We start from the raw sequence: 12,892 nt of genomic DNA, 5'->3' as shown, positions 1-12,892 counted from the left end.
CGCCCACTCGAGTGGAAGTCCACAAAACCCGGAAGAACAGACCTACTTTGCATAGAAGTCCTGCCATTGGAGCGTTGGCTCGCCCTAGGCCACGCCCACTCGAGCTGAAGTCCACAAAACCCGGAAGACCAGACTTCATTTGCATAGAAGTGCTCCCATTGGAGCGTTGGCTCTCCTTAAGCCACGCCCATTCGAGTGGAAGTCCACAAAACCCGGAAGAACAGACCTACTTTGCATAGAAGTGCTCCCATTGGAGCGTTGGCACGCACTTGGCCACGCCCACTCGAGTGGGTGTCCACAAAACCCGGAAGACTAGGCATACTTTGCATAGAAGTTCTCTCATTGGAGCGTTGACTCACCCTAGGCCACGCCCATTCAAGGCCTTAGCAGCCACTCACAAGGAGCTTACTCCGCCTCCTTTTCCATATAAGGTGATTAGGGGCGTGGCTTTCCCCTCCAAAGGTGGCGGGAAAAAAAGGGCGACCAGAAGCAATGGAGTCTCCAGCTTTGGAGGCTGTGGTGGCCGAGCTGAAGGTCTTCGGCCTTGACGTCGCCGAAGGGGAAGACGAAGGCGCTCTGGCCGGGAAGTGTAAGTGGCTGCATCCCCACTGTAAAGTTAACGCAGTTTGACACCGCTTTAACTCAGTTGTGGCTCAGTATTCTAGCTGAGGCCTGACCCAAGCAGAATAGAGTTAATAGAATCATAGAATCCCAGAATCAAAGAGTTGGAAGAGACCTCATGGGCCATCCAGTCCAACCCCATTCTGCCAAGAAGCAGGAATATTGCATTCAAATCACCCCTGACAAATGGCCATCCGGCCTCTGCTTAAAAGCTTCCAAAGGAGGAGCCTCCACCACACTCCGGGGCAGAGAGTTCCACTGCTGAACGGCTCTCACAGTCAGGAAGTTCTTCCTAATGTTCAGATGGAATCTCCTCTCTTGTAGTTTGAAGCCATTGTTCCCTTGCGTCCTAGTCTCCAGGGAAGCAGAAAACAAGCTTGCTCCCTCCTCCCTGTGGCTTCCTCTCACATATTTATACATGGCTATCATATCTCCTCTCAGCCTTCTCTTCTTCAGGTTAAACATGCCCAGTTCCCTAAGCCGCTCCTCATAGGGCTTGTTCTCCAGACCTTTTATCATTTTAGTCGCCCTTCTCTGGACACATTCCAGCTTGTCAGTACCTCTCTTGAATTGTTCGCCTGTGACTCAATTTGGATACCACATTCCTATTGATACAGCCTAGAATCGCCTTGGCCTCTTTAGCTGCTGCATCACAGTTTTTTCCCCCTCATTGTCCATTGAATCTTGTGTTGTTGTTGCTTGATCAAATGGGCATCTTGTGTTGTTGATGGGAAAACATCCATGAATAAAATATCAAGGGATAGAACTGCATGTTCCAGGATCCTCAGTCCCATATAGGCATCAATATATTATATATACATATAATACTGATAATATTACAATGTAATACAATATACTACTACTACTACTAGCTTGTTTTCTGCTTCCTTGGAGACTAGGACGCGGAACAATGGCTTCAAACTACAAGAGAGGAGATTCCATCTGAACATGAGGAAGAACTTCCTGACTGTGAGAGCCGTTCAGCAGTGGAACTCTCTGCCCCGGAGTGTGGTGGAGGCTCCTTCTTTGGAAGCTTTTAAACAGAGGCTGGATGGCCATCTGTCAGGGGTGATTTGAATGCAATATTCCTGCTTCTTGGCAGAATGGGGTTGGAATGGATGGCCCAGGAGGTCTCTTCCAACTCTAGGATTCTATGATACTACTAAAATGATATTATAATTATATATTTTATATTACATGTAATATTACTAATAATATTACAGTATAATGTTATAGTACAATGCAATATCTCTATATATATAAATGTTCTGTGCATAATGAGTACCTTAAAAACAAAAGAACCAATGAACAAAATCACACCAAATTTGGCAACAAAACGTCTCACAACACAAGGAGTGACCATCACTCAAAAAATTAGGATTTTGTCATTTGGGAGTTGTAGTTGTTGGGATTTATAGTTCACCTACAATTAAAGAGCATCCTGAACTCCAACAACAATGGAATTGAACCAAACTTGGCGCACAGAACTCCCCTGACCAACAGAAAACACTGGAAGGGTTTGGTGGGCATTGACCTTGAGTTTTGGAGTTGTAGTTCACTTACATCCAGAAAGCACTGTGGACTCAAACAATGATGGATCTGGACCAAATCTTTGATACTGCATCTGTCATATACATATATGTGTGTATGGCACGAATACTCAATATGCCCAAATATATAATCACAGATGGAGTTTGAGGGAAATAGACCTTGATATTTGGGAGTTGTACTTACTGGGATTTATAGTTCACCTACAATCAAGGAGCATTGTGAACCCCACCAACAATGGAATTGGGCCAAACATCCCACACAACCCCCATGACCAACAGAAAATTTTGTTTTCTGGTGGTCCTTGGTGACCCTTCTGACACTCCCCTGGTGACCCTCCCCTGGGATCTTGACTTCCCAGGTTGAGAAAGGCTGCCTTAAGGCCATCCAGTCCAGCTCCCTTCACCAGGGCAAGAAAACATAATCAAAGCCCTCCTGACAAAGGGCCATCCAGCTATTCACACACACACACATATAAGTATATGACAGATGCAGTATCAAAGATTTGAAAGGGACCCCTAAAGAAGGGCAATGATATGTTGCATGTTCCAGCGTGGGTAAACCAGACACTCTCCACATCAACACTGGCAAAGAAACAGCAAGAAATACTGTTTTACCCACAAGCATCAAGACATTACATATATTAGAAACCAACACTTTCTCATTACTTTATTTTCCAGATCAGCAGACTGGGCCACAGCAATGCGTGGCAGGGGACCACTATATATAACCCCACCAATGATGAAATTGAACCAAACTTGGCACACAGTTCTCCCATGACCAACAGAAAATACTGGAAGGGTTTGGCAGGCAGTGTCCTTTAGTTTTAGAGTTGTAGTTCACCTACATCCAGAGATCACTGTGGACTCAAACAGTGATGGATCTGGACCAAACTCTACATAAATACACAATATGCCCAAATGTAAACACTGGTGGAGTTTGGGGAAAACAGAATGTTGACATTTGTGAGTTGTAGTTGCTGGGATTTATAGTTCACCTACAATCACAAAGCATCCTGAACCTCACGAACGATAGAATTGGGCCAAGCCTCCCACACAGAACCTCCATGTGGGCCACAGCAACGCGTGGAAGTGGGTGGCTAGTATATAATAATATTGTGCTATGGTAATAATATAATATATTGTATAGGGGCAAACTTCCCACAATGAAACCCCATAACCAACAGAAAATACTTAAGCCCACCCAGACAAACTCCCTTCACCAGGGCCAGAAAATGTAATCAAAGCCCTCCTGACAAAGACCCATCCAGCCATAGATATAGATAGATATGATTCACACACAGAGAGATATAGATTTGAGTGGAACCCGTAAAGAAGGACAATTATATGTTTCATGTTCTAGAGTAGGCATACCAGACACTCTCCACATCAACACTGACAAAGAAACAGCAAGAAACACTGTTTACCCACAAACATAAAGAAATTACATATATTAGGAACCAACACTTTCTCATTACTTTATTTTCCAGATCACCAGACTGGGCCACAGCAACGCCTGGCAGGGGACGGCTAGTATATATAGATGGGGCAATATAGATGGGGCCTGGGATAACAAGGACAAGGATAATCCTGCCAACAAATGGGAAAGCCACTCAGTTCTGCTTAAGTAAATAATATGTTGTTTTCCTGTCTTTCTGTAACAGTGGAGGAACTTTGCTTGCTGCACCGGATGCAAGAAACCGAATTGGCAGACGAGTTGGTTGCTTTTATTGCCACCAAGGGAATTCTTCACCTTACAGTTAATGTCCTGCTCGACTTCCAGTATAACGTAAGGGATTTTATGTATTATTTTACACAATATGTCACAGCAAACGAGATCTATATGCTGGATTTCGCATCACAAAATCACAAGTTTAAGCGTCTAGGACTGTGTGCTATTATTATTATTTATTTATTTACTTCATTTATATACCGCTTTTCTCAGCCCTTGGGCAACTAAAAGCGGTTAACAATAGCAAAATTCAATGCTCAACATCATAAAAAGAGTTAAAAACAATGATATAATAAACAATCAATTAAACGTAACTATATCATCTCATTAGTAGAATCAAGATCCAATCTCATAATCTGTTGTTCCATGTTCCTATATTCAATACACTAGTATTGTCATTCTAGTCCACGTCCTTTAAACTCTACAAACATCTACTGTCCGAAGGCCTGGTCCCAAAGCCATGATTTTAGTTTCTTTCTGAAAGCCAGGAGGGAGGGAGCAGATCTTACCTCATTTGGGAGTGTGTTCCATAGGCAAGGGGCCACCGCCGAGAAGGCCCTGTCTCTCGTCCCCGCCAGACGCATTTGCACAATTGACGGGAGCGAGAGCAGGGCCTCCCCGGATGATCTTAGATTACGAGATGTGACGTAGGGGTGGATGCGTTCGGACAAGTAAGCTGGGACAGAATCGTATAGAGCTTTATAGGTCAAAACCAGCACTTTGAATTGGGCTCGGAGATGGACTGGCAGCCAGTGGAGCTGGCACAACATATTATTATATTTATTATTATTATTTTAAACAATAATAATTTGCGTTAATAATTTATTATGTTATTAAATAATAATTTATTGTTATATTATGAATTTATTTTATGTGTATATATTTTATGTGTATATATATTATGAATTTATATTTATATGAATATACATATACATACACACACATAAAATAAATTCATAATATATATATACACACACACACATACACACATGCTTCCATCTAGGTCTAATCTCAAAAATATCTCAGGACGTACATGCAAATATCCCTTTGCTTTCCAAGCAAAGGTATATGCTGGTGCAAGGAAACCAACCATGTGCAAATAGAGGGAATTTGCCTTCCTTCATCTTTTAACGACATCTGTATATGTTTCAGGTGCTTAATAAGCGAGTTGCAAAACCTCCGGCGAAGAAAGAGATCTGTCCTTCCGGCGCCAAAGAGATCAACGCCTTTCCTGGGCCGTATCCTCAATAATGTGCAATTGGAGAGGGCTAGCAGTGGAACATCATGGCAGAATTTCCTAGGGATACAAATGAGAAGCGTATTGCTTCTCATTTCCTTTTCGGAGTGATTTTGATATGGTGCTTTACTTACTTAAAGGATGTCTCGTAGTCCAAGAATGATGGTCCTCCAAGTGTAGTATCCTGGCGATGGGTCAGTAGGTGACTATTCTTGATCTGCATCTTCTCCTGCAGTGAGGGCAACGTTTTCCAGGTGGAAGGCAGTCCCGGTTGGGGTTGGGTGGACGCGCATTCCTCTTGGCATGTTTCTCTCTTTCACCCTCCATTCGTGCCTCTTCAAATCTACAGCACTGCTGGTCACAGCTGACCTCCAGCTGGAGCGCTCAAGGAACAGGGCTTCCCAGTTCTCAGTGTCTATGCCAGAGTTTTTAAGGTTGGCTTTGAGCCCGTCTTTCAATCTCTTTTCCTGTCCACAAACATTCCATTTTCTGTTTTTGAGTTCGGAATAGAGCAACTGCTTTGGGAGACGGTGGTTGGGCATCCAGACAACATGGCTGGTCCAGCGGAGTTGATGGCGAAGGACCATCGCGTCAATGCTGGCGATATTTGCTTCTTCCAGCACACTGACATTTGTCTGCTTGTCTTCCCAAGAGATTTGCAGGATTTTCCGGAGGCAGCGCTGATGGAATCGTTCCAGGAGTTCCAGGAGTTGCATGTGACGTCTGTAGACAGTCCACGTTTCGCAGGCATATAGCAGGGTTGGGAGGACAATAGCTTTGTAAACAATGCTGCACTTGCAGAGCTCAGGTGGTGTATTTCAGTGTCAGTGTTGATGTCTGTAGACAGTCCACGTTTTGCAGGTGTATAGCAGGGTTGGGAGGACAATAGATTTAAAAACAAGCACCTTGGTCTCCCTATGGATGTCCTCAAACACTCTACTTCATTCAGGAAAAAGCTGCACTCGCAGAGCTCAGGCGGTGTTGTATTTCAGTGTCAATGTTGACGTCTTTAGACAGTCCACGTCACGTCTCGCAGGCGTATAACAGGGTTGGGAGGACAATAGCTTTGTAAACAATGCTGCACTTGCAGAGCTCAGGCGATGTATTTCAGTGTCAATGTTGACTTTTGTGGAGAGATGGCTGCCAAGGGAGCAGAAATGGTCAACATTTTCTAATGTTACACTATTAAGCTGTATTTCTGGCATTGGGGAGGGATTGGTTGGTGACTGATGGAAGAGCACTTTGGTTTTCTTGATGTTTAATGACAAGCCGAGCTTCTTGTACTCTTCTGCAACGGTGTTTAGAGTGGCTTGTAGGTCGTCTTCTGAAAGCGCACAGACGACGTTGTCATCAGCATATTGGAGTTCTATAACAGATGTTGCTCTGACTTTAGTTTTGACTTTGCTGAGGTTAAATAGCTTGCCATCTGTCTGATAGATGATTTCCACTCCGGTGGGAAGCTTCCCGTCAACAAGGTGAAGTATCATAGTGATGAAGATGGAAAATAAAGTTGGGGCAATAACACATCCCTGTTTTGATATGGTATAGCATGGGGATTAGTATTTGTTTTTAAACAACCAGAAACACCATTTATCCAGCATCTACCAATGCCTTTGGGTATTGGCTTACTGAGAGTGTATTGCATTTTAGAACCTCTGTCTGGTGACCATTGATTCCTTCTAGAGAATCAAGAATCTCGGCTGGCTTAGATTGAATCAAGAGTTTGGCCTTGAGATGCAATAAGGTTAAAAGGAAAAAGTCTCTAATCTTGATCCTTAGCTCTTTTCAGTCCTGACCTGAATGAAGAAGATGAGGACCTCTTGGATGCCTACACATCACCATCAAAAGTAAGTCTGTCTAGCCCAGGGGTCCTCAAACTAAGGCCCGGGGGCCAGATACGGCCCTCCAAGGTCATTTACCTGGCCCTCACTCATGGTCAACCTAAGTCTGAAATGACTTGAAAGCACACAATTGTTTGGCCCAATTCCATCGTTGGTGGGGTTCGGAATGCTCTTTGGTTGTAGGTGAACTATAAATCCCAGCAACTACAACTCTCAAATGTCAAAGTCTATTTCCCCCAAACTCCATCTGTGTTTATATTTGGGCATATTGAGTATTTGTGCCAAGCTTGGTCCAGATCCATCATTGTTCGAGTCCACAGTGCTCTCTAGATGTAGGTGAACTACAACTCCAAAACCCAAGGTCAATGCCCACCAAACCCTTCTAGTGTTTTCTGTTGGTCAGGGGAATTCTGTGTGCCGAGTTTGGTTCAATTCCATCATTGGTGGAGTTCACAATGCTCTTTGATTGTAGGTTAACTATAAATCCCAAGAACTACAACTCCCAAATGACAAAATCAATTTTTTTTAGTGAAGGACATACATTGGGTTATTAGGTGTATGCTGTCCAAATTTGGTGTCAATTTGTCAAGTGGTTTTTGAGTTAATCCCACAAACGAACATTACATTTTTATATAGATTACTAATAATATTACAGCATAATGCCATAATACAATGTAATGTATAATATTAATATTGTGCTATGATAATAATAATATATCGTATTTACTTTTTACTTGTAAGCTGCTCTGAGTACCCTTCAGGGTGAGAAGGGTGGCATATAAATGTCGTAAATAAAAAAAATAAACACAAAAGTTCTTTCTCCCACTCTGGACATTCCACAGATATACAAACCCCATTTTCCTAGTTTCCAACAGACCTCACAACCTCTGGGGATGCCTTCCATAGATGTGGACAAAACGTCAGGAGAGAATGCTTTGGGAACATGGTCATACAGCCCAGAAAACCCACAATAATCCAGTGATTCTGACCATGAAAGTCTTTGACAAAATATCTGAATACTTCATTGGTCCATCATTACTTCATTCGTCCTTGGTTCTCCAATGTCTGTCATAAAAAAAGGTTCAATCTCTCATCCATCCAAAGTATAAACAAACTTTTATGGCTTCCTAAAACGTTGTCCTAGCCGAATGTTTTGGACCAATATTCTTCTCTAAACCTTGTAAGTGTCCATATAGGCTATATATTTATGATATTATAATGTAATACAATATAATACTAGTAATAATACAATATTGTAATTATATATTTACATTATATGTAATATTACTAATAGTATTACAATATAATGGTATAGTGCAATATAGTAATATATAATATTGATATTGTACTATGCTAATAATATAATATATTGTATGAAAGTATATCTTGTAAGCCGCTCTGAGTCCTTGTCGGAATCACAGACGCCTTAAAGGACCAGACTCAGAATTAGTTTCAAAACAGAGTTTATTGCAACAAAGGAAAAAGGACACAGATACACTTAAATGCAGTGCCTCTGGTCAAAGCTCAAAAGCCAAACGAGACCTGGTCCAAAAGTTAAACAGAAATATAATCCGGATTAAACAGACAAAAGAACCGAATCAAACAAGGTGCTTTTAGGCAAAACAAAAAGGCAAAGCACACAACTGGTTAACAAAGAGATGAAGCTGCACGGAGAAAAGCGTAGTCAGCCGAAGTCCAGGGTCGTAGCAGGAGAAATCCGAAATAGCGTAGTTTCAAAGTCCACGTAAACAGCGTCTTAACCAAGCCGGTCCAGGTTCAGGAAGGGAGAAATCCACACTCACGAGAAGCCAATCCAAGTCAAAAGCACACACGATGAGGAACACCAACCTGCAGATCCCAAACCAATGCTGAACACGAAACAGGCAGCAACAAGTCCATACAATACCCAATACACAAACGCACACCAACACCTTGCCTTCTGCAAGGAACCCTCATCCCTAAACCCACTTTTATCTACACATCATCATAAGATGAACTGACCACAGCCCCATCATTATACCTCGCAGCTGCTCTCAACTCTTCACGTTAATTCCTACATCCAACCCTCCACCTTTTCCATCTCCTGTCAAGACTTAGATCCCCCCAAGATTCAGTTGTATTCCCCGATTGCCAGTCTTCACCCCCAGAGAACCCCATAAACGTATCACTAGGTGTTGGCTCCGCACAAATAGCTTGCACTTCCCTTATTTTAGTCCAATCCATGGTGTCACCTCCGTTTCCTCCACTCCTTGACCCATCATCCTCAGAGAATCCCTCAAATGATTCCTCATCTGTAGGTGCTGTAAGTATATCCCGGATCCTCTTTCTCTGCCACTCCTCATCAGATTCCTGCTCCCGAGTAACCCTTTTTCTTCCCAATAGTCCAATCCATGGTGTCTCCCTCTTCTACTTCACTCATTGACCCTTCATCCCCAGAGAATCCCTCAAATGTCTCCTTATCTGTAGGTACCGTAAGTATGTCCCGGATCCTCTTTCTCTGCTGCTCATCATCAGATTCCTGCTCCCAAGTAACCCTTTCCCCCCTTCTGGCACCCATACTACTGTTTGTAACGTTACTCACATACTCTACTACAACAGTCCCCTTCAGGGTGAGAAGGGTGGCATATAAATGCCGTAAATAAATAAATAAATAGACTATACACAACAGTTAATATGTCCCCTGTTGACATTTATGTCATGACACCTAAGGAATCATGATGGACTGAGTTTGCTATTCTTCAAGTTTCCAATGTTTAGGAACACATCCCCCTCGGATACGAGGGGCATAAGCGGTGCCAGGTTTGTGACCAATAAAAGCTTTCGGCCCTTCGTTGGATCCTGATGTTGTGTCTTGAAATATCTTGCAGACTTCTCAGAAGCGGGAGATCACGACGCCGGAGAACCCGCGCTCTAAGCGGACCCTTTCTGGCCGTAGCCCACGCTTGGCGTTTTCCCCCAATAGCTTCTCCCCCAGGTAAGGGTCCCATACCAGCATGTCAGCCGTCTGCTTGCTGCTTCCACTCCACGTTGTGTTTGATTCCTGCCGAATCGGATTTGCATGACTTGGTCTTGAGCTTTGGGTTCTTAAGATTGTGGGACTCTTTGACGCAAATTTCTAGGCACGAAAATGTCGATGCTCCCTTATGTATCCCTGGTCCTTCTTATTTCCCAATTAAGACTAGGGGTCGGGGAGATCAAAATACATTAGTTTAGTTGTGCAAAGTAACTAAGGGGTGGTTTTCCAATCAAAACAAGCCAAGATCGCGTCAAGAAAATGTCATTCAAACCAATCTTTCTCTTTCCCGGCCTCCAAAGTGCTACTCCGTCTCAGAAATACGCATCTCGGAGCCAACGTGGCGAAGTGGCCACCTCTTTTGGCTCCGTTTTGGGCACTTCCTGGACTGGAAACGGAGGCCTGAAGACTTCTCTGAAGCTGTTCAGTTCTGCAAAGGATTCCCTTAGCAAACCCTACAAATACATGTTCCAGGACCTACTGGAAAACCGAGAAGGTAATTTGTATGTATTTATGTATGTATGAAGCTAGGAGTCCCCGGTGGCACAGTGGGTTAAACCCCTGCGCTGGCAGGACTGAAGACCAACAGGTCACAGGTTCGAATCCAGGGATGAGCTCCCACTATCAGCTCCAGCTCCTCATGCGGGGACATGAGAGAAGCCTCCCACAAGGATGATAAAACATCCGGGCATCCCTTGGGCAACGTCCTTGCAGACGGCCAATTCTCTCACACCAGAAGCGACTTGCAGTTTCTCAAGTCACTCCTGACATGACAAAAAAAAATGTCTGAAGCTCTGTGACCTGAACAAAAAAGGTGAAGGTTTCTGCTTGACATGTCCAATCAAGTCCGACTCTATGGGGTGGTGCTCATCTCCATTTCTAAGCTGAAGGGCGTTGTCCATACTTACCTTTACTTACTTAGGTGATCCCTTGTAGTCCGAGGATGATGGTCCTCCAAGTGTAGTGTCCTGGTGGTGGCTCCGTAGGTGACTGTGGAGCCCTATTCTTGACCTGCATCTTCTCCCGCAATGAGGGCATTGGTTTCCAGGTGGAAGGTAGTCCCAGTCGGGGTTGGCTTGACGCGCCTTCCTCTTGGCACATTTCTCTCTTTCGCTCTCCATTCGTGCCTCTTCAAATTCTACAGCACTACTGGTCACAGCTGACCTCCAACTAGAGTGCTCACAGGCCAGGGTTTCCCAGTTCTCAGTGTCTATGCCAGAGTTTTTGAAGCTGGCTTTGAGCCCATCTTTCAATCTCTTTTCCTGTTCTCCAACATTCCGTTTTCCGTTCTTGAGTTCGGAGTAGAGCAATGTTTACAACATTTATATGCTACCCTTCTCACCCCGAAGGGAACTAAGAGCGCCTTACAAGATACATATAGAGTGTTCCCTCGCTACTTCGCAGTTTGCTTATTGCGGACTCGCTTTTTCGCAGATTTCATAAAAAGTAATTTAAAATATATTTCATGGTATTTTTGCTGTTTTGTGGGATTTTGCCGCCACTCTATTCAAGGTGCTTTCCCTCCTCAGTTCTCCTTCCAGCCTTCCTTCTTTTCCTTCACTTTATTTTAAGTTTATAAAGACTTAAAATAGTGTATAACTACTAAAATAAGGTATAAATATTAAAATAGAATATCTGTACATTGCAGTTTTTCACTTATTACGGGAGGTCTTGGAACCTAACCCCAGGAATAAGTGAGGGAGCACTGTACATACAATCTATATAAATAAAAATGTAATGTTTGTTTGTGGGATTAACATAACTAAAAAAGCACTGGATGAATTGACACTACATTTGGACACAAGACACCTCTCAGGCCAACAAGTGACCATCACTCAGAAAAACGTTGAAAAACACAGCAGAAGAGACTGAAAAAGCCAAAAACATACATTACAACTCATGCGCAAAACCACATATATACACAAATATATACAGACATATATGCACACACAAAACACATATGCACAGAAAGGGGGAAGGAAGGAGGGAGAGAAGGAGGGAGAGAAAAAGGGAAAGAAGGAGAGAAGGAAGGAAAGAAACAAAGGTAGAGAAGGAAGGAAGGAGAGAAGGAAATAAAAAAGTGAAAGAAGGATGGAAAGAGAGATGGAAGGAAGGAGAGAAGGAATGAAAGAGAGAAAGAAGGAAGGAAGGAAAGAGACAAGGTAAGATGGAACCAAAGAGCAAAGAAAGCAAGGAAAGAAACAGGTAGAGAAGGAAGAAAGAGGGGAATGAGAAAGGAAAGAAAAAGAAGAAAGGAAGGAAAGAGGGAGGGCAGGAAGGAGAGAAAGAAAGAAAGAAAGGAGAGAAAGAGGGAGGGAAGGTTGGCCACAGCAACACGTGGCGGGTACTGCTAGTATACAGTATACTGCTAGTATATATTATGTTATTAGCATAGTACAATATCAGTATTATATATTACTATATTGTACTATACCATAATATTATAATATAATGTAAGACATACCTGTTTCGACAGGCCTTTGATTATTGATATTGCTATTTTAAAATTATTTTAAATTGTTTTTAAATTGTGTTAGATTTTAGCCTGTTCTTGTAAGCCGCTCCGAGCCCCAGGGGAGTGGCGGCATATAAGTTTGAATAATAAATAAATAAATATTATTAGTAATATTACATGTAATATCTATATATAATTATAATATTGTATTATTAGTAGTAGTATATTGTATTACATTATAATATTATAAAGATTGATCTACTCACATTTGCATATTTTCTAACTGCTAGGTTGGCAGAAGCTGGGGCTAATAGCGGGAGCTCATTATTATTATTATTATTATTTCCCGCATTTCTATCCCATCCTTCTCTACCCCCGAAGGGGAATCAGGACGGCTTACGATGGGCCCTAATACAAGGCCATTACATAGCAATTACAATAATCAA

General features: G+C 42.7%; 1 protein-coding gene across 1 annotated transcript in view; it reads left to right on the top strand.

Moving 5' to 3' along the window:
• Nucleotides 1-447: 447 nt before the first annotated feature.
• POLA2 (DNA polymerase alpha 2, accessory subunit) overlaps nucleotides 448-12,892 on the top strand; it is a 51,713-nt gene continuing 39,268 nt past the window's right edge. The window contains exons 1-6 of the mRNA XM_067472423.1: nucleotides 448-589; nucleotides 3,833-3,957; nucleotides 5,053-5,138; nucleotides 6,927-6,984; nucleotides 9,846-9,952; nucleotides 10,294-10,487. Coding sequence (XP_067328524.1) covers nucleotides 493-589; nucleotides 3,833-3,957; nucleotides 5,053-5,138; nucleotides 6,927-6,984; nucleotides 9,846-9,952; nucleotides 10,294-10,487 — 667 coding nt within the window. The 5' untranslated portion in view covers nucleotides 448-492. The remainder of the gene's footprint in view (nucleotides 590-3,832; nucleotides 3,958-5,052; nucleotides 5,139-6,926; nucleotides 6,985-9,845; nucleotides 9,953-10,293; nucleotides 10,488-12,892) is intronic.

Source organism: Anolis sagrei, chromosome 12 (assembly GCF_037176765.1).
Source record: "Anolis sagrei isolate rAnoSag1 chromosome 12, rAnoSag1.mat, whole genome shotgun sequence".
Taxonomy (NCBI): domain Eukaryota; kingdom Metazoa; phylum Chordata; class Lepidosauria; order Squamata; family Dactyloidae; genus Anolis; species Anolis sagrei.
Note: the sequence above shows the minus strand (reverse complement) of the source record. Positions and strands in the feature narration are given on the sequence as shown.